The 24,589-nt window shown below is 36.1% G+C and overlaps 1 protein-coding gene across 1 annotated transcript in view; it reads right to left on the bottom strand.

The window, feature by feature from the left end:
• Positions 1-837: 837 nt before the first annotated feature.
• Positions 838-24,589, bottom strand: part of LOC103517530 (mitogen-activated protein kinase kinase kinase 7-like) — a 26,209-nt gene continuing 2,457 nt past the window's right edge. The window contains exons 3-6 of the mRNA XM_026829340.1: positions 10,474-10,654; positions 4,101-4,287; positions 3,538-3,668; positions 838-1,067 (exon numbers count right to left, since the gene is read on the bottom strand). Of these exons, the coding sequence (XP_026685141.1) occupies positions 913-1,067; positions 3,538-3,668; positions 4,101-4,287; positions 10,474-10,654 (654 nt within the window). The 3' untranslated portion in view covers positions 838-912. The remainder of the gene's footprint in view (positions 1,068-3,537; positions 3,669-4,100; positions 4,288-10,473; positions 10,655-24,589) is intronic.

Here is a 24,589-nt window from a genome sequence, read left to right as displayed (position 1 = left end):
GAAAAGAGAATAAAAAAAAGGAAAGACATCCAACAATATTGTGATCGTCTGATTTGAAATTGAACCTTTATTGAACGAACTTACCAAGCGAGGAAGAATTAGAGAGAAGGAAAAAGGAGGATGAGGAGAAGAGGAAGAAAGAGTAGAAGAAGAAGAAGAAGGAGGAAGAAAATGAAATAACCGCACTATTGATGATTATGCCTATTTGGAAAAGAGAAATACCCACCTACGCTACGAAGACATCAACTAGTGGACATGGGATATAAATAGTTGAATAGTGGAGAAGATGGAAAGAGGGATGTGGAGAGAAAGAGAATCCAAAATGAAGTAGACGCAAATACATTTCATTTTCCATTATCAGTTTTATGTTTTGCCCGGGAGGTGAATATCAGTGAATGACGTGAGGCCGCAGTTTTAAATTAACTGTCGTCAAATTTTGACACATTGGAATTATTTAATTTTGTCAGAAAATGTCAGCCGGACCTAAAGCGTAACAAACTCGCAAAATATCACTAGAACATGGGAAGGGGGGAGATTATGTATTCAGAAAATGTCAGCCGGACCTAAAGCGTAACAAACTCGCAAAATATCACTAGAACATGGGAAGGGGGGAGATTATGTATATGATACACGACAGACAGACAGACAGACAGACGACACCGAAGCGAATACAATAGTCCGTCCCTTATACCTTTTTATTACTATTGTAATAATAAAGAAGGACGGACTAATAAAGGAAGGACGGAATAATAAAGGAAGGACGGACTAAAAATGGTTGGGTAGTTTTGCTAAAGCTTGGTTACTAAGATCAAGTCTACTCCACTTTATGTACTTATGTCTTGTCCATCAAAGCCCACACAACTCACACCTCTGGATCTATGGCTTAAACCAGATGTAGCAGAATTCCTAGGATTACCAACTATAGAAGGAGTTTGATTCCGTTTGACTTGGGCAATGGCTACAACAACAACAATGAACTTGAAACTTACTCATACTGTCCTCGCCATAGATGTCCGATATTGTATTTTCATTGTCTTCTAGAGTATAGTCATCACTATCTTCTGAAACTATTAGAAACAAACACACCACCATTTTCGTGTTCCTGGTAAAAAGACCTTTAATTTGTTATATAGGTCGACCAGGTTTGGATAAGTCCTTCTATGGGGACAGACGGACAGACAGACAGACTGACGGACAGACACCGAAGCGAATACAATAGTCTGTCCACTATACCTTTTATTATTAGTAAGGACAGACGGACAGACAGACAGACTGACGGACAGACACCGAAGCGAATACAATAGTCTGTCCACTATACCTTTTATTATTAGTAATAACAAGCTGGGTCCGTCCCTCCGGGAATTTTTTAGCCTTTGGTTTATTCGATCGTGATTAAAGAAAATCAGTGGGTACCTATGTACCTACCTAATTTGTTTAATATTCAGTGAAAAGTACTCCGGTTGACATAGGCTACTTAAAATCGTCATATTCCATCCTGATTTAAAATGGCGGCGGTTCAAAGTTATGCCCATTATGCTGCACTGTGGGACGTGTCAGGGAGCGCGTAGCGCGACCGTGAGTATGGTGGTGTGTGTGTGATGATTGTGTGTGTGGTGGGTGGGTATGTGGGTGGTGTGTGTGACGGGTATCTGTGTGCGATATGTGTGTGTGTGATGTGTGTATGGTGGGTGGATGGGTGTGGTGTGTGTGTGTGGTGTGTGTGTGTGGTGTGTGGTGGATGTGGTGTGTGGTGGATGTGGTGTGTGGTGGTGGGTGTATGGTGGTGGGTGTGTGATGGGGGTGGTGTGTGTGTGTGGGGGTCCCGTACAAAGGACGAATCAACCACTAGTACCTAATAAACTGAATATTAAACGAATTAGGTAGGTACATATGTAGGTACTGATTTTCTCTAATCACGATCAAATAAACTACGGGCTAAAAAATTCCCGGAGGGACGGGTCCAGCTTGTTTTTATTACTATCGTAATAATAAAGGAAGGACGGGCTAAATAAGTAGGATTCGCGGATTTCGCGAACATCGCGCTATCGCAAACAGCGAAATATTGGACCAAAATGAAATAATAATGAAACCATAAAATTTGGGAGGAAAAAAAAAAAAAAAAACACTCCTGTCAAGCCTACCTGACGGTGAATGGTACCTGTCAAGTCTACCCTACCTGATGGTGAATGGCCGGCGTAAGAGCCTCCTTTCTACTCAATGAGTAATACAAAAATTCACTGTTGGCCGGCACCAGAACCTGACTTTTAACTCTAGGATTAAGCACTAAAAAGTTTGACATCAACCCATCACATCAGATTGCGTCCTCATCATAAACCACCATTAATTTCTACTCGTACCTCTTTAAAATCTCACGTCTACCGACTTGTGTAAATAAATGTATTTTGGTCCCTAAGGAAGAGGCGAGCAATGAGTCATACTTGTATTGTTTTCTATTCAAGCTAGGCCCAGGTACAAGTGTCGATATGTGTTCATGTTGTTGCCAAGAAATAAATTCATGCGTTTCATGCATGTGTGTATGTTTAGCCAATACTTTCCTTTTCTGTACACGAAAAATTCTATGCTATTGAGCTATTCACACTTTCCTTTTCCATGTACAGTGCTGCAGTGAGCACCAAAATAATAGCATACAAAAACTGCCTTCTATTATTTATGTGTTGAAATGCAATAAAACTTTTTTGTGAAAAGATTGGTAGAGGGTAACAACGGAAATATTATCGTCTCGAAATCGAAAAGAGAAGAAAAACAAGGTATGAGCCAGCCGTTCCGAAAACGAACATTATCTGTTTAGGATAAGGTTCGCCTCCGGTATTTTTTAAATCGATTTATCTCGGGATCTAGAAGTCGTAGAAGAAAAAGAAAAATCCGTTGGTCCTCATTTTTCCTGCTCTATGTCTTTGAAACATCACCCAAGTAAGCGCAACTGATCTATTGTATTCACGAGGTAGAGTGAACCCCCCCCTCCCCAAATAGCTAGACCCGTCCATATACCCTCATTTTTCCTGCTCTATGACTTTGAAACATCACCCAAGTAAGCGCAACTGATCTATTGTATTCACGAGGTAGAGTGAACCCCCCCTCCCCAAATAGCTAGACCCGTCCATATAGCAAACACGCGCAACTTTGTTTCATTTCAGTGATGTACCTTAAACTTGAGCAGCTGTCTTCGAATCAGATTTTCTTGCTGATATCATAATGATCTCTTACATTGGGCATTCGAGAACCCCAAAATTCTCGATTAACCTTAAATGGCGCAACTTTGTTTCATTTCAGTGATGTACCTTAAACTTGAGCAGCTGTCTTCGAATCAGATTTTCTTGCTGATATCATAATGATCTCCTACATTGGGTATTCGAGAACCCCAAAATTCTCGATCCACCTTAAATCTAATGAGCAAATTTCTTTTGCGTGTTGAACATTTTTACCCAATGTCATCAAAGCTGACAAAACGTTCCGGAGTAATCGCGGAACAAATACAAAATTGTCCCGTTAAAACTCTCTGGAATAAAATCCACCTACCAGACTCCTGGATTTCCCCAACAGTATATTGTAAAGGCTCCTCATGCCCGGAGAAGAATTGAAACAAGGTGGTCATTATCCTGACCACTTCATCCATGGAAGGTCGGGCTAGAGGGTCCTTGGACCAGCATCTGTTGAAATGGAACATTATATTATTATTATTATTTTATAGAGGGAGCTGTAAAAGCGATGGAGAGAAGAAGGAGAAAGCCAGCCATTCCGAGAACTTAGGATAAAGTTCGCCTCGGGCGGGAATCGGACCCGTGACTTGGCGCTTACAAGGCAGGCACTAAACAATATCAAAACTTTATTCCAACGAGCGGAAAAGCCCGTCCTTCGTACCGTGCTTATTATCAAATCATGATTATTTCTGTTAAAGCAGAGCCTTTTCATAACTTTCTATGGATCTTACAACATTACTATTTACTAAGTCCCTCGTTTGCTAATAAATCCCGTTTTTCATTAATCTTTTTACACTGGTAATGCCACCAATAAAATTGTCACTATTCGATTAACGCAGTTACTCAATAGTTTTCACGAGGCTGAGTTGAAAAACCGTTTACCTCGTCATCAATTGTTCTATTGGCTTTGGACAGCCCTCCATTAGAGCAGGTCGTATTCCCTTATGTATTGCCCAGAGGATGCCAAATGCAGACCCATAGATCTCATGGAATGGCTTGCGCCTGCTTAGAATTTCCCACAGGATGATGCCCCAGCTAAAGATATCACATTTCTCCGTGTAATTCGAACCTGAATTGATACAAGAAGTACTTAGTGACCATTATTCAGATAGTTTAACATTTTCTTGACCATTTTCTTCATGGTTTGTTTAAATTTAAATTGTACTAAAAATAAGGAAAGTAAAAATCTGGTGTTAACATCACACGACTTTCTATTACATTTGCGGAATACGTATTTGAAAGAAAAAAAATCTGGTGTGAACATCACACGACTTTCTATTACATTTGCGGAATACGTATTTGAAAAAAAAAGAAATGGATGGGTGACTTAAAGTTAATTGAGTAATTGTGGGATTTTTTTTTTCACATTTTCTCACACAAATGAGCTCTGATCTTGAAATTTGTCGCGACGACCTATGAACTCAAAGCGAGTAAGTTTTAGATAACACTTCAGTCGATCATTTAAGCCCGGTTTTAGCGTTACCTATGTTAAGCTACGCCGAGGAAGGCCAATAAATGGGTGGGTGGCTTAAAGTTAATTGGGTAATTGTATTTTTTTTTTTTTTTTCACATTTTCTCACACAAAATAATGAGCTCTGATCTTGAAATTTGTCGCGACGACCTATGAACTCAAAGCGAGTAAGTTTTAGATAACACTTCAGTCGATCATTTAAGCCCGGTTTTAGCGTTACCTATGTTAAGCTACGCCGAGGAAGGCCAATAAATGGGTGGGTGGCTTAAAGTTAATTGGGTAATTGTATTTTTTTTTTTTTTTTCACATTTTCTCACACAAAATAATGAGCTCTGATCTTGAAATTTGTCGCGACGACCTATGAACTCAAAGCGAGAAAGTTTTAGATAACACTTCAGTCGATCATTTAAGACCGGTTTTAGCGTCACCTATGTTAAGCTACGCCGAGCAAGGCCAATAAATGGATGGGTGACTTGAGCCTTATATTGGGAATAAAGGGAGAACGGGCTCTAGTTTTGATTTTAAATCATTACATGAAAGTAAAATCAAAAAATCAAATCAAGAATGATAATAAACTGAATATTAAACAAATTAGGTAGGTGCATAGGTACTGATTTTCTCTAATCACGATCGAATAAACTACGGGCTAAAAAATTCCCGGAGGGACGGACCCAGCTTGTTTCATCTTAAAATACTCCCCATGTAATGATGGATCATTTAAAAGTGTCCAAAAATTGAACTTTTTTTTAAGTTCGAAGCAACATTTACTTTGGTTGATATCTGGATGAGTGAAAGAATAGAATAGAAAGTAAATAAAAATCTGGCGTCCGACTTTTACCAAATTGTTGCAGTCGCGTCCTTGGACCATACCGGTATATCGTACCAAATTTCATCGCTCTACGACAAACCTTTCTTGAGATATTTTGTATACCACCTTTTCCCATTTAAACCTGTGGTACACACACACACAAATCACTTTTTTGACATCGGGGGATCCCAAAACGGATATTTCCAACCATTTCCCGATTTTGAAAATTTGGACCGATTGCAATACTTTCATTACTAGTATAGCTCGCTATACTGTAGTTGACTGGACGATAGTGAGGTCTATGTTTTAACTCGACCATTTTGCATTTGGTTTAGATGTTTGTAGTTTTGTACAATGTTTACTTGTTTGAATGTCTGTTCCGCTATAACTCCCTGTTTGCCTGGTCTGATTTTGAAGAAATTTGGCACAAACATATCTTCATTGAATCAAGACACGTCGATCCTTGAAATTTGGGGCCCCAAAGCTGAACGGGGCCCCCATTACGATCTTCCAAAACATTACGATCCCCCAATACAGTTGCCATGCATATCAATACATATTCATATGCGTGGGAAGTCAAGATCATGGAGGTATAAGGTAGGGGAGGGGAAGTAACGATCCCGATGTGTACCTATCCTTGAAAAAATGAAAAAAACACAACATGGCGTTCATAAGAGTGGCGCGAATTTCAAATTTTGAAAACCAAAACCAGTAAAATAACAGCACGAAGAGCTTATTTCATCATTATTGATGAAATTATTTCATCATCATTGATGAAATAAGCTCTTGCGTGAAAAAAGTTCATAAATCATGCACTAATAAACCCGATGGTTCTCAAAATTTGAAATTCGTGCCACTCTTATGAGCACAACATGGCGGTTTGTTTACATTTTTTTTAGGATACGCTTTTATAACACATGAGGTATAGGGTACCCTCCCTCCACTACTTGAGCTCCTTGGTCAAGATGGTAAACCCCTACCCCAAAAAAACACAAATGTGATTTATAACACATGAGGTATAGGGTACCCTCCCTCCACTACTTGAGCTCCTTGGTCAAGATGGTAAACCCCTACCCCAAAAAAACAATGGCGGTTTGTTTACATTTTTTTTAGGATACGCTTTTATAACACATGAGGTATAGGGTACCCTCCCTCCACTACTTGAGCTCCTTGGATACAAAGGCCGTATTTTTTTATGTGACTTTTTTTTAGATTCAACATGGCTGAACCAAAGAGATTCCGCTTTTGAAGTCCACACTTGCCGTTGAACGTATTGAGACTATCGAGCAACACAGGCCACATTGTAACACCGGTGTGGACTCAGCTTAATAATGAGATCAACGGATACAAAGGCCGTATTTTATTATGTGACTTTTTTTAGATTCAACATGGCTGAACCAAAGAGATTCCGCTTTGGAATTGGAAGTCCACACTTGCTGCCATAGGTCACTTATGTATTTTATATGATTATCTGAAAGAGGGCCTCTGAGTGAAATTTTGGGTTTTTGATGAAAAAATTCCAATAATTAAAGAGTCTGTCTTTCATATGTCAAGATAAATGTTTTAATACATGGGTTTGTGTGGATAATCACAATGGAATATGCTTTGGCAGTCAGGGTGTTGAAGTTGAAAATTCATATCTCCTTGACTGAATCCAAAAAAGTCACATAATAAATTACGGCTAACGTCGTAAAGCTTTAGATGAGAATTCGGAATATGCTTTGGCAGTCAGGGTGTTGAAGTTGAAAATTCATATCTCCTTGACTGAATCCAAAAAAGTCACATAATAAATTACGGCTTAAGTCGTAAAGCTTTAGATGAGAATTTTTTACCGATTGTTTACATAATTATTGAGTTACCACAGCAACCTGGAAGATATTGTTTACATTATTTTCCAGTAACCATGGCGACCTAGCATTCCCAATTTTTCGTGTCTGCTGAAAATGCTGGATGTCAATTCCTTCAACCTTCTCTCAATTTCAACTTGGCAATGTTTTTCCTTACCTAAATACGCGGTACCTATGGGGTTTTAGGTATGGTTTTGGGGGGGTCTACTCTCATAACTTTTTCTATCTCTCTAACCGTTTTGTGAAAACCACCAAAAGGCGGTTAATTTCGCCTGTGGGCGGCGCCCAGTGCAACTTTTACCGATTTTCAGATTTTTCCCTTTACTTACTCATCAAGACTTACCATCCTGCCAAACTTCAAGTTTCTAGGACATCGGAAAGTGCCTCATAATTTTGATGAGTGAGTCAGTGAATCAGTCAGTCGTAAAATAGCGATTTTCAAACCGTTTTTTCTACGCCTTCCGGTAAAGCTAGAACTTCGGAATTTCGCAGGTATAATAAGGAAGTATAGGTTAACATATGGTCCCAACGTGAGATTACATTGAAAATTGACGGAGTTATGATAGGGGTAAAAATGCGTCGAAATGTTTCGTGTAATATACACACTGGCGTGCTCCTAGCTAGATTGTTCTGTTTCAAAGGTTCAAAATCAAATCAACCAAAGGTAAATCTTTTGTTTCGTTTAAAAGGTTCAAAATCAACAATTCTTTAATTTTATTCTTTAGAGTGATTGACAGGTTTTATAATAGTGTCACCTCTTTTTTTAGATATAGGTACCTACATAAGACGTGTTGATAGCTAGATAGTTTTATTTCTATTCTTTAATTTTATTCTTTAGAGTGATTGACAGGTTTTATAATAGTGTCACCTCTTTTTTTAGATATAGGTACCTACATAAGACGTGTAGATAGCTAGATAGTTTTATTTCTGTTTTGATACATACGTGTAATTATGTATTACGTAGGGTTACCCATTCATACGTAGGATTACCCAGAAGACATTTTTTCTAAGCAGGACGTTTTTCTAAATCGTAAATTTGTCCAAAATTCAAATAGGTACCAAGTTAAACAACAACTGTCGATATGAAAGGACGTTATTGTTAAAGTCTCAGCTTAGGCAAAAGATCTGAGTGAGGTCTACAGTTCACAGAACCACTAGTAATAGAAAGTAAAAATTTCGTTAGGTACTTAATGAAACCGTTAGGTACTTTTAAGTAGTTTTAAGCATGTGACCGTGTCCAAATTTTACGTCATTAACCCCCAGTTGTAGTAGCCAAATTATATAAAAAAAAATCCAATTCGAAATCTCCAAAACTGTCCAAAAATTCTCGTAGCTCCATCCAAAGCAGGAATTTCACTTTTTCTTATTTTTAAAAGGCACCATTTTTACAAAAAAATTTCAGTAATTTTAGATGGTAGGTAGATTGACATGAGTCTATGAGTATCGAGTGACTATGTCGTCTATCTATCATTATTATTTACTCATCTTGTGTCTATTAGAACTACTCGTGACGTCAAAGTGTGGCTATCAAAACTTTCGACATTGTTATTTATGCAACAACAAACAGATTACCAATAATATTCAAGCTAAAGATGAATACTGCGAGAATGTGAACTACAGAACCACGAGAACCCGTTTGAAGCACGTTTATTGGCCATATTGTTATCAGTTACTGACAGTTGTTAACAATAAACCTCTGCTAGAAAGGGGTATCGCAAAGTTGGATAAGTGGACTACTACTATCTGTGACGGGAAGGAGAAGGAGAAGGGGTTCATTTACTGTTTTACATGTAACTCGGATCTCTGTAACAACGGTCCCATGTGGACACCGGGTGAGAGGTTTGATGGACTTTACGACCAAGATGAACTAAATAAGGGGACGACGACTGTGTGGTGCTTCAACTTAGTCATGCTTCTCACTACATCGTTGCTTGTCATCAATTTGTGATCATTTAGCAAAACAAACAAGGGAAAGAAAAGGTTTAATGAGATAAAAAGTATTGATTTGTTTAATTTTTAGGATCATTACTTACCGTTACATTTTTTTTAATACCTTATTTCATTGGATACAATAATTGGATCCAATGGGGGAGTACGGAATACACAAACAAGGGAAAGAAAAGGTTTAATGAGATAAAAAGTATTGATTTGTTTAATTTTTAGGATCATTACTTACCGTTACATTTTTTTTTAATACCTTATTTCATTGGATACAATAATTGGATCCAATGGGGGAGTACGGAATAAAAATAATTTGATACAATAACCCGCTAGGACTGTACCCCTATTAGAGACTTAAAGTTACACGAGGACTGTACCCCTATCCTATTAGAGACTTAGGACTGTACCCCTATTAGACTTAAAGTTACACGAGGACTGTACCCCGATCCTATTAGAGACTTAAAGCCGAGAAAGACTACCAAATGGATGAGTGACTTGAACGGCCATGTCTTAAGGATTTACTAGCAGAAACCCAGAGCGAAGCGACGGATTTTTACATAAGTAACATCTCCTAAGCTAATAAAAAATAATTTTTGAGGAGATGGGTATTTAGTTGTTTTTGCACCTTTTTGAAAAATTACTTCTCCAGGTATAAGGGAAAGACACTCACATGGCCAAACCACCTCTTAGGGCAATTATGCATGAATAGGTATGTATTATATTATTTATTTATTAATTGGATCCAATGGGGGAGTACGGAATAAAAATAATTTGATACAATAACCCGCTAGGACTGTACCCCTATTAGAGACTTAAAGTTACACAAGGACTGTACCCCTATCCTATTAGAGACTTAAAGCCGAGAAAGACTACTAAATGGATGAGTGACTTGAACGGCCATGTCTTAAGGATTTACTAGCAGAAACCCAGAGCGAAGCGACGGATTTTTACATAGTAACATCTCCTAAGCTAATAAAAAATAATTTTTGAGGAGATGGGTATTTAGTTGTTTTTGCACCTTTCTGAAAAATTACTTCTCCAGGTATAAGGGAAAGACACTCACATGGCCGAACCACCTCTTAGGGCAATTATGCATGAATAGGTATGTATTATATTATTTATTTATTACTTATACTACATTATGCAACAGAAAAGGGACAAAAACAAGTAGAACACAGCAAAACTTACCTTCAAACACTTCTGGTGCCATCCATGCAGCACTACCCTTGTTATTGGTCATAATTGTCTTTTTATCACACACTGTACCAAAATCACAAATTTTGAGCTTTGTACCATGTTGCACTAGAAGAAGATTAGGAGGCTTCAGATCTCTAGAACAAAAAAATCGCAGTGTTAACTTTTTCAGGGCCTGATGTCAGTTTTTTGTTCTAAATCTCAATAATGAAAATAATGAGTATGATAATAACAGTAAATAGTCTGGCTGGGGGAGTCGAGGACGTTAAACAAGGAGTTGTAGTTGTAATAATGAAAATAATGAGTATGATAATAACAGTAAATAGTCTGGCTGGGGGAGTCGAGGACGTTAAACAAGGAGTTGTAGTTGTAGTAAGTAGCCAAAGTCCCATCAGGTACTTCCATCCCCATCTGTTAGTGGTAGGCCCAGGTGTAACCAAGGAGTAGACCAGCTTTACCTGGCTGGGGGACTTTAAACAGGGAGTATACCAGCCCGAATTTCTCTTGCTAAAGAAAGAGCAAAGGTTGAGTGCAAAAGGCATCCACTCATAAAATTTGTAGCCAAAACCAAATGTCAGCTCAAAGCAATCACCCTAGTTAGGGCTTATTGAGAGGCTGACAAAAGACGATGACCCCATCTGTACACAGGAAAAGGTGAAGAAGAAAAAAGAAGGAAGGAAGAAGAAGACAATGGATGACAACAATAACAATAAATAATATAAAGAGAACAAGCCGGGTCTGTCCCTCCAGGATTTTTTTAGCCCGTAGTTTATTCAACCCATGTACCTAGTACCTACCTAATTTGTTTAATATTCAGTTTATTATTATTATTATGATTATCATTATTATTATTATTATTATCATATGATACACATGATACAGTCTAGGTGTGGGAAAACTGAATGTTACAGGCAAAGTTGAACAGTAGGTAACACGGAAAAACAAAAGAAAAAAATGATAAATGAGCTGTAAGCTGTAACTCCTTCTAAGCAAGTATTCTATTTTTTTCGACTTTAACCCTAGATAAAGTTTACCATGCATAGATGTTAGTCAAAGTTTACCATTTCTGATATACCTAGGTAGGTACCTATCTATGAATCAACATGGCCTGTAACATACATTACTGTCATGCCACATAGGTGTGTTGCATGTTACACTACCAATGATGCTGATGCTGAATCAATTGTTTTATTTTTATGTTTCTCGCCAAAATACTTCAGGGTTCAGAGCTCTTCTCCCACACAAACATTTGATTATTTATTTGCGGAAGGTTAGGCGCATTTAGGCGCAATTTACAAGGTAGTGCGTCAGGCCAAGTTCCGGCACTCACGCAGTGTTTATACTTATCACACGAAACCATTTATCATGTTTTTCTCACCCTTGTAGTTTGCTCGACCTTTGTTTTAACATTTATGTTCTTTCTTTAAATAAATAATAGGTATGTATTATTTTATTGAATAGGTAAGAAATTAAATATTAAGAGCAATGATAGTTCGACGCGAAGCGACAGTTAGGCACAAATTATGCGTATTTCTTCAGATAACAAAATTCTTGTGAAGGCTTTCGACCAATTCATCAGAAATAGGTAGGTGTACGTAGTTCAACATTAAGGTTTAGATTTTTCCCCTCAACAATATGGATTCACCCACTGGTTACGACCTTATAATTATGTATGAACCGAGCTCGAAATAAAATTATTTGAGACTTAAAAAGTTAGCCCATCAAGAGAAAACAGAATTTGAAATTCAAATACATAAAAAACGATATGGTAGGTCGGTACTAAAAAAGTGCAAAAATTTCTTTAAGCCCATGGAAAAGTTTGAGTCTCGTAATAGAAATTCCCAAAATCACATTATTCATTGAAACCCTAAAAAGAATTAGGTACTTACTCTTAGAAATGAATAAAGCTGCGAAAATGGAAAATTTCATATCTAATGTGCGTCTACAAGCTACACCTCCAATTCATACCTTGATTAAAACTCGTGTCGTGAGGTAAAACCTTTTGAATTTTCCGCGATTTGTCCATGGTAATCTTTGAAAGTTCAGAACAGTCAAAACTGCTAATTCCCAACAAGGTAACATAGACCTCTGAGATTACAAGCTAATATTGTGTAGGTTATGTTGAATATTGGATGGATAGCTGCACCATCACGACCTTTCAGTAGTGAGAATCAAGTTACACCTCTTCTTCAGTTCTTACAAATCGGCTCTCCCAAGCCCAAAGTTCGTAGAACTTTCGAAATCCTAAAAATTTGGGAAACTGAAAATTTGTGACATTTTTCCGAACACTTCTGGTATTGGAATAGAAAAATATCGTTACAATACCGTCTCGTCTCTCAAAAATTAGGTTCAATAGACATATATTATGGCTTCCATGTCCTATCAGGCTTGTGAATATTTTTTTTGACAACAGTGGCGGCATTACGATAAATTTATCAGGAATTATTGTATTTATTTATTCGCCCGTTCCACGCACGCACTGAAGGACCTAAGAAGGATCTCCTTATATCTTACCTATTTTCATCTTATATTTAATTCATATGGGAAGGAGAAAACACCAGGGAATTTCATGTTCATGCGATAGAGGTACGGTTTTCATTATCTCTGCACAGCATGTAAGTTGATCGCTTTTATTACCTATCTTGTCTTTATATCAGAACGGGAGAACTCTAGTTCGAATAACAATCATAAGTCAAATGAGGAATTTCGAAACTTGAGCATCGATTTTCAGGATTGATCCTGATAACAACGATCGTGAATAAAATACGTCGAAAATAAGACAATTCAGTGATGGAGACATTGAGAGTTCGGATTTTCGACTATCACAAGCATGTAGTCCCTAGGGATGAATTTGACTGAGTAGGTTGCACCTACCTACGTCTTACCTGTCTACCAAGCCAGCAAAAATTTAAAACATGTTGTTCTGGTATTGACAGGAACACCAGCCTAATCGAAGGGAACTGAAAAAATCTTGGGTCTTACGGCAAAATTATGAAGATAAAAATTTGAGATCTTTTAAATTGATCTCACGAATTGATAATAGCAATAAAATGAAATGAATTGCTCTCAGAATGGTTTCTGCTCTATAACCTTACCAATAATATTGTCTTTCTTCTAATATCTATTTATTTAATCCTGGACATATTTTCTCTTCAAGGTATACTAGTTTCCCCTACCTATTTTTCCAATAAAATAATTTTCATCCCATTTCGTATTTCTCTCAGGAAAGTGCAATTATATTGACCCACCTCAAGGGGGAAAAAACTGGTAAGAATAATAATAAATCTAATTTTATTCAAAAAGCCTCGAAGATAACTTAAGCAAGTTAAATGCCGACTGGTAAGGAGAATTTCCTTTCCATCGAACATTTTTTGCACTGAGGCAGAAGCAAAAACCTCGGGCAGAATATTTTATTAGATACCTATTTCACTGAATAATTAAGTACTTGTATAGAAGACAGAAATAATAATAATAATAATAATAATAATAATAATAATAATAATAATAATAGTAATAATAATAGACCCCAGTCAATCGGTCTTTATTTTTTACTACAACTCCAGCGTTTTCTTAAAGTCAACATCTCTCTGGCGTTATTGCTCTGAGGGTGGTGGGATATTGCTCTGAGGGTTGTGGGATATTGCTCTCAGGGTTGTGGGAACATGACTAATGAGTATGTATTCTTAAAAGCTCACCTAATTTTTTGAAGATAAAAGTCAAATCTAAATTGTCTTTAAATTCCAAGTTTCTATCTCTAAATACCCAACTATATTGTGTCTGGTTGATCAAATACTGAATGAACTAATAGAGAAAAGCAGAAAAGCACATTTCAAAGTAAATAATTGAACGCTGACACTAGATTTGTTCTTCATAATTATTTATGGATAATTAGGAATTCAGCTCATCTAGCAGCGGTGCACGGCAGCGTGTTCCAATGTTTTTAATTTACTTTTTTTTCCTTTTTGCGGAAACGTTTGTTCTACATTTCGCATCACGTCCATACTTCTTATTCATGATTAGCAATATAATCAACGTGCTTAGCACTCTCTTCTGGCCGTGATGGAAATAAGACTGAAACTTTTTCTGCCACGCTTACAAAACTTACAACTCGATATCGAGATAGACATCATTGCCATTGATCGCTCTAAGAAGAAAAGAATTATTGTGATAGCCTCGCTCAATAAAAGTATTCAACTAATACTGGTACTTAACTGAACTGTGGGCTTTGTGCAATTGAGATTTGCATCAAATTCTGACAGATCAAAATTTCCGTTATCGGAAAACAAAGAGACGACTTTGAAAATGACATGTTAAAAATTTTGAAACTCATTTCGTCCATTAAAAAATAGTAACTGTACTAAGACAGGTTTTATGTTAGAGACTGCTGACTCCTACGAGTTTATTAAGAGATTGATTTTTTTCCATTTTCCTTTGATGACTTTTTTTATGCCACACAAGGGCTTCCTTTTCTTAAGACATTTGATATTTTTATCCTGGAAGTTCCTGTGAAAATAAATGTACGTTAGGTTAGGGAGGGTAGGTAGGTATGTCTGTATTTCTCAAACATATGCCGGGTAAGTGGAAGTAACTAAGCAAGTCAACATACAAACATGAAAAGAGAAGACAACCCACAAAATATCTACAAATCTGGTGATTTCATCTGCACTAATGCACTGGGCTCATATTATATGTTCTTGAAAGCAACATTCCAAGTACAACTTTGCACTTCACATTTCACCAAATTTGACGTCTCTACAGATGTTACAATGGTAATGAATGGTTCTAAAAGGTTTTTTCTCTGTAAATTTTACGTCACAACTTTTGGGAACTGCGAAATGCAAAGTGAGAAGTTTGGAACGTGAGCCTGGTAATTTTGTCATCTCCACTAATCTGGTAAATTTGTCATCTCCACTAATCTGGTGGTTTTGTCATCTCCATCAGAAAATAATAATTACTGAATGAATATTTTTGGCAAATTACCTAAATTATTTCGGTCACTTTTTCGTTCTTTTGGTCGAAACTAACGAAAGCTGGTGTTATACAAAAGTTGCTGGTGTTATACAATCCCATTCAAAAGTTATTAAACAAATTCAACTAGATATGAATCCAAATGTCGCGGTCAACATTCTAGAGTCAGGAAGTGGAAAGCACCTTTTTCAACGAATTTTAGAAAACTCTTTCTAAATAATTATATTTCTAAAAATTGATGCATTATATCCCTAACTTTACCCTTCCTATTTCTCTAATCTAACATGGGAAAAGTTTGTACCTACTGTTGACACATCCACTTAAAATATTAACTCTATCTATCTCATCCTCTATTGGAAACTTTGGTGCATTTTATACATCCACTAAAAATATCATTCTCTCCCTCTCCCTCAAAATTTTGAAATAGATAAGGGATGATCATCGTGATACTATGTAAAGTAAATACCTACCTTCTCGTAAAATTGGTAGCTTCATCCATCATAATTATAAAATGTAATTATTTACTTTATGAACTCTTATTCTCTCACAAAGGTATTGAAACTTTGTTACATCCACTAAAAATATAACGAGATCAATTGGTCAGTAGTTTTGTTAAGTATTGAAATGAGGTTTTCGTGGAATTTTCAATTTCTACTTTTTGCAACAGGTAGGTAATTATTTTAATTATATTCTGGGCCTCTTATTATTAGCCGACGCGACAGTCGAAGAAAGTTGGGTGTTAAAAAAAGAAAAAAAAAATACTTTTGTTTTATATTAATTTAATGAAAAGCAAAATACCTAAGTACTTGACAAATAGATTCCTCTAAATACCTACAGGCAGTTTAAGGAACAAGGGTCATGTCGAAATTAAGTTCAAGCCCTTAAAAACTTCTCAAGATTTTTAGATTTGAGAATTTTTAGACTAGAAAGTCTGTTCCAAATGTACCTAAACTTTCTTATTATTATAAAGTAGGTAGCTACCCACTACGAGTGAGTATTTCTCATTACTTTACTAACTAGTTTTTTTTTTCTAAAGAATAGAAACACTGTCGCCAAAATTAACAAAATAGTCATTTGGGAAGTCATGAAAAAATATCAACAACAATAAAATGGCTCCAAATGATCTAGTTTCCGAATAATCTCATTACAACACATGATTTTCCTTGCCCTAATGTCATAATGTAGGTCCTTGTGTAAAAATAAAACTTAATTACCACAGATGACAACTATGGTTCATAAAAAAAACCAACTTAAATACTCTTGACTCACGCAATTAAACTTTTATGATTCTTCTTTAGACAAACAAATAAAACCCAAACAACACACTGCAGAACGTATAAAAATGTCCACAAAAAAAAAAAAAAAAGAAGGAAGAAGGTAGTGTGTGTGATGTAGGTGGATACATACGTATAGATATATTCGAAGGTAAGAAGAAGGAGGAGGAGGAGGAGGAGGAGGAAAAAAACCTATAAATTATGAATATTTGGTTGAAACCTTTTTACAAAGGAAGGTAGGTACCTATAAAAACAAGAGAAAGAAACAAATGGTTTGAAAATTGCTGTAGATATTTTTAATTGAGGCTTTTATAATGTGAGCGCAAACTGCAGAATATAAAATGAAAGTCTTATTAAAATAAAAGCCATTTGTACATAGTTGTTAGTGGTTCGAGTCCAAGTCAAGTCATAAAATGTAACATTCCTTGTTCTACAGGAAGGAAAGTAGTGTATTCGGTCAAAATTTTCCATGGTCAGTTTTTATTGTTTGAGGTCCCTAGAGCATAAATCCAAATTTTCTGTGTGTCTGTCTGTAAACAAAATATCTCAAGAAGGGTAAGAGCTAGAGTTGGTATTTAGTCAGAAAATGTGAGAAGGATGTGACACAAAACTTTGGTTAAGATCGGTGCAGTGGTTGCTAGAATTTTGGCCGTTTTATGGCGGTTTACGGCTCTATAAATGACAAAACGGTATGAGACATCAAAAAAGTTATGAAAGGATGAAAGGAAAGGAATTTTAATTGTGTTAAGCATATTTAAATGCTTGTCACAAACATCGTTCCCCGATTATTTCACCTAGATAAATTTCATGACATGACTTGGACTCGAACCACCAACCTCCAGATCCAAAGTCCAACGCGTTAACAACTGCACCACCAAAAAAGTTATGAGAGAAAGCATTAGAATGATTTTGGGGAAAAAAAGATGTAGAAATTTATCAACCTCCACAGAAAAGGAAGTAATAATAACACATGTGGAATGTAAAAATATGAAACTATGCCTAAAAAGCATGTTAAATGGTTAATAGTGAACAAACGTTTATATGAAAATCTAGAAATAACATTATTGACGCTAGACAGACCCCCTGGTGAGATCTGGGGCCAAAAAAGGAAGTGAAATTTTTGAGAATGTGCAATGAAAATTTATACAAAAAAGTTTTATTTTCGATGAACATGTCAAATATTCTATGGAAATGATATGAATATTATTTTGGAGTGGTTCATACCTACATTGGTAGGCAATATTGTTGAATGACTTAGACAATTTTTCACCTGCTTCTATTTCTCAAAAAGCTCTATTACCTATATTTACGTATAAGTAGGTATGTATAATCTCAGTGTGATGATAAAGAGATGCAATCACTGCTGATTTAATGGAACTACATATTTCATGTTCTACTTAATTGGCTGGGGCTGGGGGACTTTCAACAGATAGCATACCAGCCTAAAATTTCCCTTTGCTAAAGAATTAGCAAAGGTTGAGTGCGAACGGCATTCACTCGTAAAATTTTGTAGCCAAAATCAAATGTCAGCCCAAAAGCGATCACCCTAGGACTAATTGAGGGCTGACGAAAAACGCCGACCCCGTCTGTACACGGGAAAAGGGGGGAAAAAAAGAAGAAGAAGATTTCATTTTCTATTTGGAAAGTCTTAAAATACTCTAAACCATATCCTACTATTTTATTAAATTTCCAAATAGGTAGGTAAATTGAGATTAGGTATTATCGAAATTTGAGAGCAAATTTTTGGTCCCCTAGGTACAGAAATAGAACCTGGGACCGTATAAAACGGTACCAGCAATGGATACCTATTTAAGAGCTTATTACTATAAAATATCTACACCAATCGTGTACCACTCGAAGTATTTTCCGATCTTTATAAATTTGCGGATTACAGTAAATGTCCAAGAGTTGGCAAATTTTGAATTGGAGTTAACAGTCTCAGAATCTGATTTGACTTAATTCTTCTCCGATCTCTATAAAACTAGTCAAAAATTTAATTTTACCAAAAGCCAGGTGGATATAAAACAGTAGATTAAGGAAAGTAAAAATACCTGACTAATAGTGCCTGAATCAAACTAAAAAGCTCCTTTATTCAAGCTGGTGGGTATTTTCTATGTTGAAATGTTGTTATACTCTTCTTCAGGTAATATTATACGTATAAATCTTTTTGTCCAGATAACAACTTTGTACCTACTTTCGGTAATCGGTCGTCACTTCTGTATAATCGACGTAAGAATTTTGATTTGCCTTATAGAGAAATAAAATTTAAAAGATCGAAGGCCTTAGTTGCCTGCATTAGAATTTTATTAATTTTAGAAAAAACACCAGTTATCCAATTTAGAAATAAAATAAATAATTAGTCAAACATGAAAAAGTTGAAGTGCATGAAATCTCTCGTACTTACTTTGAAGGGATTTCGAATACTCGGCGGTGTTTCCTGGTGAAACTAAAATGCAACAACAGCCAAGCTTTTGCTAAAGCTCTGGTTGAAATGAATGAAGAAAGAAATAATGTACCCAAGATTTTAAGCTTTATATTTCACGCACATATTTGTAACCACACCTTTTGTAAAGATCTAACCAATGGAGAGTTTGTAATGAATGGAAATGAGTTCTGACGTAGTGTGATTATTTATTTATTTTAAAATAAACAAGAATTAAACAATTTGACTAAAACTTGGTTTATGATGGTCGAAAAGTTTGTCTGAAATTTATTATGACTCGTCACTATCACTAGTGTCGTTTTTATTTCTCTCTTGATAAATATTAATCCCACATTGAAAATTTTGTTTATTACATAAGTGATTAAAAAGTACCTACCTAGTCTCAGTCCCTATACAAGAAATATTATTATTTTGTTTGACCATTGAGAAATTTCAATCTTCCCCTTTTTTCGTAGGTTTAGCTAGCAGAAACGTATGTTTCAACTTTGATTCTTACTGGAGATTTATTTCCAAATTTCATCAAATTTGATCCAAGGCAAGTCGTGTTTCCTCCGAACTTTGGGATCTGTATTTCGAATTCAACTAAAATGTTGCTAAAGTAAGTAATCCTGGATTGTTACTTAGTTTACTCGATTTGGTATGTCTCGACCTGAGCGAGAAATCTAATGGAATTCTACATAAAACTGCTACCTACGAGTATATTAATAAAATTATTGGTTCCTAATACCTATTTACTTGTTTGACTATTGGACTAGACATTTTTATGGTGTTCAATAGGAAAAACTTCAATTATCACCTCATAAGTAATAATAATCTGATTATTGTCTGAGTGATCGAACGGGTAGTCTGAACATTGATTTTTGAGTCCGATTTGGACTTGAGGTCGATACTCAGTTAAGAGTGGGGTCCAAGGATCCTTTTTCCGAGCTATACGTCCCAAGGTCTACCGTTCACTGACCCACCAGTCTTTATGTTCTTCTTCTGATTCATCTGGTTATTGGAGAATATGATGTTCCATTTGAGGTGCCAATCTATCTCTATCTATCTATGTTCTATTATTTTTGAGTGGTGCTCATCAACACCTGGGTTATATGAACCACAAAGGTCTCAATATAAACTGGGTTAGGTGTTTCGTAGAATTTACTTCCCTTTTGTGAGTATCTTAATATTTGTAGTAACCTACAAACGTCTCACATGCACTGAGCTTGTTGTACACACTTTATCCTTTATCCTTTACCTACTCAAAGGATAAAGTACACTTTATCCCTACACTTTATCCTTTACCTACTCAACCTCATAAGATAATTTGAAAGGTGAAAAATCCTTCTTGAATGAAACAAAGCTAATTTCAATTTGACTTCAACAGTATCAAATGATAGGTATACCTATTTGTTACTTTTTTTACCTTATCTCTCTCTCTCTCTATTATTCTAGAATTTTCATGTCTTTATAGGAAGGTAAATAAGTAAGTAAACTCCATCAATAAAATAAGTAAATACATAATTATGTAGGTACATATTTCCAAACTAAATCTATATATGTATGTTACCGGCATTCTATATAAACCCGGCATTCTATAGAATACCAGGGTGTTCTATATCTATAGAATACCTAGCGTCTTTGGGCAATGTGTATAATGAAATCTATAGTAATATGATATTACATGAGTTCCCTAGGCTTTTTATAAAGTACCTAGTATTATCGAGGTCATTGTATAAAATGCCCAAGTCCGTACCAGGCAGAGTATGTATAAAGCTTTATATTACTCTATGCCCTCTGATATTCGAGTGAAAGAGCTCCTGACGCTCAACCTCTAGGTCGCGGGTTCGATTCAAGTGCCAGAAGTGCTTCTTTGTACGTGGTTGTTATGAGGATGGGTGATCATCAGAGCAATCGCATGCTGGCCTCACTCTGCCTGGAGGAGGTTAATTGAGGAGGTGGGTTTGTCGTTTGTCGCCGAACTGAGGGTAAATTTCTCGTTAAACTAACAACGTAAAAAACTGAACTTTTTGAAAGAATTGCTGTGATGTTCTTATTATATTTAGCTCTGAGGAGTTTTCAAACAATAAACCATAATATCCATTCTTAAATTTTATACCTATGTAAGTACGTACCAAACTTCCCCTACAACGAAGTAAATAAGAAATCATGTTCGAAGGAAAACTTATACCTACCCAATAGCTGACTTGTAGCTTTCGGCTATAACTTTTCCTTCAATCTCTTCCTCATGTTCGAAGGAAAACTTATACCTACCCAATAGCTGACTTGTAGCTTTCGGCTATAACTTTTCCTTCAATCTCTTCCTTTTTTTTTTCATTATGTATTACTTCAGGGTTAATCTTCAAATACCTACATGGCGATACAGAAGAGGAAATTTCTTGGGGAAAAAAGTCCGCCCTGCCCGGAATTCGAACCTAGAAAACTTTGGGTCACTAACCAATGGTGTACCTGATGTTTGAATATAACATCTTGTACTGCGAAAGTACTAACCACAAAAGGAGATTTCTGTTTTGCTCTGATCAGAAACATTTTCTGTTTTTGGTGAAAAAGCTTTCGTTTTGGTTAAAAGCTCAGTCCGCAAGTTGAATCAGGTTTTTGATTTTGATTAGTCAAACAAAATTTTCAAGACAATATCGGTTAGCTAAACAAAAATTGACTTTCTACGGTGAAAGGTCACAATGGGGTGTGATTTGAAATGGATTTACGTAAAGCTGTTCAAACTTGAATTGCTTTTAAGAACTTTGTTCTTTTATACCCGAAATAAAATCTTTTGAAGAACAATACCAATACATCGGATGCCGAACGCATCATTATAAAATATTCAAAACTGTGGGAATGAAGGAGATAAATAAATAAACAAATAAAATATTCAGTGTGAGGACGAAATAAAAATTCACTTGTCACAAAGCTCATGGAGCAACAAACGCTCGAAAAAAAGTGGAAAAAGGAAAGTTTCTTCAAGAAGGAGATGTAATATATTCCATACCTACTCGTAGTTTTTTAACAAAGCCACATTTTTAGCTGACCGAAGTGGGAAAAGGGAATTTTTTCGAAACAGTTTGTTGCGAATTTCTTGGTTCTTTTGATGGTAGGTATCGGTAGATTTGGCGCCAACCTATATAATAACTATATTTTTATATGTATGTAATGGGTAGGTCTACAATCTACAAAAAAAAAAAAGAAGGAAGAAGGTAGTGTGTGTGATGTAGGTGGATACATACGTATAGATATATTCGAAGGTAAGAAGAAGGAGGAGAAGATGAAGAAGGAGGAGGAGGAGGAGGAGGAAAAAAACCTATAAATTATGAATATTTGGTTGAAACCTTTTTACAAAGGAAGGTAGGTACCTATAAAAACAAGAGAAAGAAACAAATGGTTTGAAAATTGCTGTAGATATTTTTAATTGAGGCTTTTATAATGTGAGCGCAAACTGCAGAATATAAAATGAAAGTCTTATTAAAATAAAAGCCATTTGTACATAGTTGTTAGTGGTTCGAGTCCAAGTCAAGTCATAAAATGTAACATTCCTTGTTCTACAGGAAGGAAAGTAGTGTATTCGGTCAAAATTTTCCATGGTCAGTTTTTATTGTTTGAGGTCCCTAGAGCATAAATCCAAATTTTCTGTGTGTCTGTCTGTAAACAAAATATCTCAAGAAGGGTAAGAGCTAGAGTTGGTATTTAGTCAGAAAATGTGAGAAGGATGTGACACAAAACTTTGGTTAAGATCGGTGCAGTGGTTGCTAGAATTTTGGCCGTTTTATGGCGGTTTACGGCTCTATAAATGACAAAACGGTATGAGACATCAAAAAAGTTATGAAAGGATGAAAGGAAAGTGTTTAAGTCACCCATCCATTTATTGGCCTTGCTCGGCGTAGCTTAACATAGATGACGCTGAAACCGGTCTTAAATTACGACTGAAGTGTTATCTAAAACTTTCTCGCTTTGAGTTCATAGGTCGTCACGACAAATTTCAAGATTAGAGCTCATTTGTGTGAGAAAATGTGAAAAAAAAAAAAAATCCCCCAAAAACCAGTTTTTAGTCCCTTTCCTTTATTATTACAATAGTAATAAAAAGGTATAAGGGACGGACTATTGTATTCGCTTCGGTGTCTGTCACTCGGTCGGTCGGGCTGTCTGTCTGTCCCCATAGAAGGACTTATCCAAACCTGGTCGATCTATATATCAAATTAAAGGTCTTTTTACCAGGAACACGAAAATGGTGGTGCAAATTTTGTCCAGAAAACCATACAGAAAAAACCAAAAAAACTGGTTTTTGGGGGATTGTTCACATTTTCTCACACAAATGAGCTCTGATCTCGAAATTTGTCGCGACGACCTATGAACTCAAAGCGAGAAAGTTTTAGGTAACACTTCAGTCGATCATTTAAGACCGGTTTTAGCGTCACCTATGTTAAGCTACGCCGAACAAAGCCAATAAATGGATGGGTGACTTGAACATTATATTGGGAATAAAGGGAGAACAGGCTCTAGTCTTGATTTTAAATCATTACATGAAAGTAAAATCGAAAAATCAAATCAAGAATAATAATAAACTGAATTTTAAACAAATTGGGTAGGTACATAGGTACTGATTGAATAAACTACGGGCTAAATAATTCCCGGAGGGAAGGGCCCAGCTTGTTTTGGTTTTTTTGGCTTTATGGTTTTCTGGACAAAATTTGCACCACCACTTTCGTGTTCCTAGTAAAAAGAACTTTAATTTGATATATAGGTCGACCAGGTTTGGATAAGTTCTTCTATGGGAACAGACAGACAGACACACAGAAGCGAATACAATAGTCCGTCCCTGTGTCAATTCATTGTGGATAAGAGGGGAGATTTGTCTTCAAGAATACCTCTGTTTATTTCAAAGAAATGTGAACCATGTCTCTAGGCCTAAGGTACAGAGATGGGATCAGGTTAAGTTTAGTCGAAAGTAGTGATGGGTAAATACCCGGGTACTTATTTTTGGGGTAAATACCCTGGGTATTTACCCGGGTAAATACCCAATTTTTATAAATACCCGGGTATTTTCAAGAAGCGCCTCAGTTGAATTGTGCCCGGGAAATTAAAAAAAAAAAAAAAAAAAAAAATTCAAGTGACGAGTGTTTTTTGTTATTTTTCTTCTTTTTTTAAATACCTCCGGGTAAATACGCCCAATTTTTACTTCTTTCAGCTCCACAGACTCAAGAGAGTCAAGTAGATGCGATCAGATGAAGTATGTAACTTCGGGAAAATCGCATGAAATACATACATATAAGTCTCTTGCCTATGTATACCTATCCTCAAATCAATTTTCAGTAGCGTTACCTTTACAGACAACGTCATAGTGTGATGAGAGATTAAGGGGTTTTATGTCTTGAATAGTATATGCACGGATTTCGCACTCAAACCGTCTGAGACAGCATATCGCAGGAGGGCCCAC

Source organism: Diaphorina citri, unplaced genomic scaffold (assembly GCF_000475195.1).
Source record: "Diaphorina citri unplaced genomic scaffold, Diaci psyllid genome assembly version 1.1 scaffold55, whole genome shotgun sequence".
Lineage (NCBI taxonomy): Eukaryota > Metazoa > Arthropoda > Insecta > Hemiptera > Psyllidae > Diaphorina > Diaphorina citri.
This window is presented reverse-complemented; position numbering and strand designations above follow the sequence as displayed.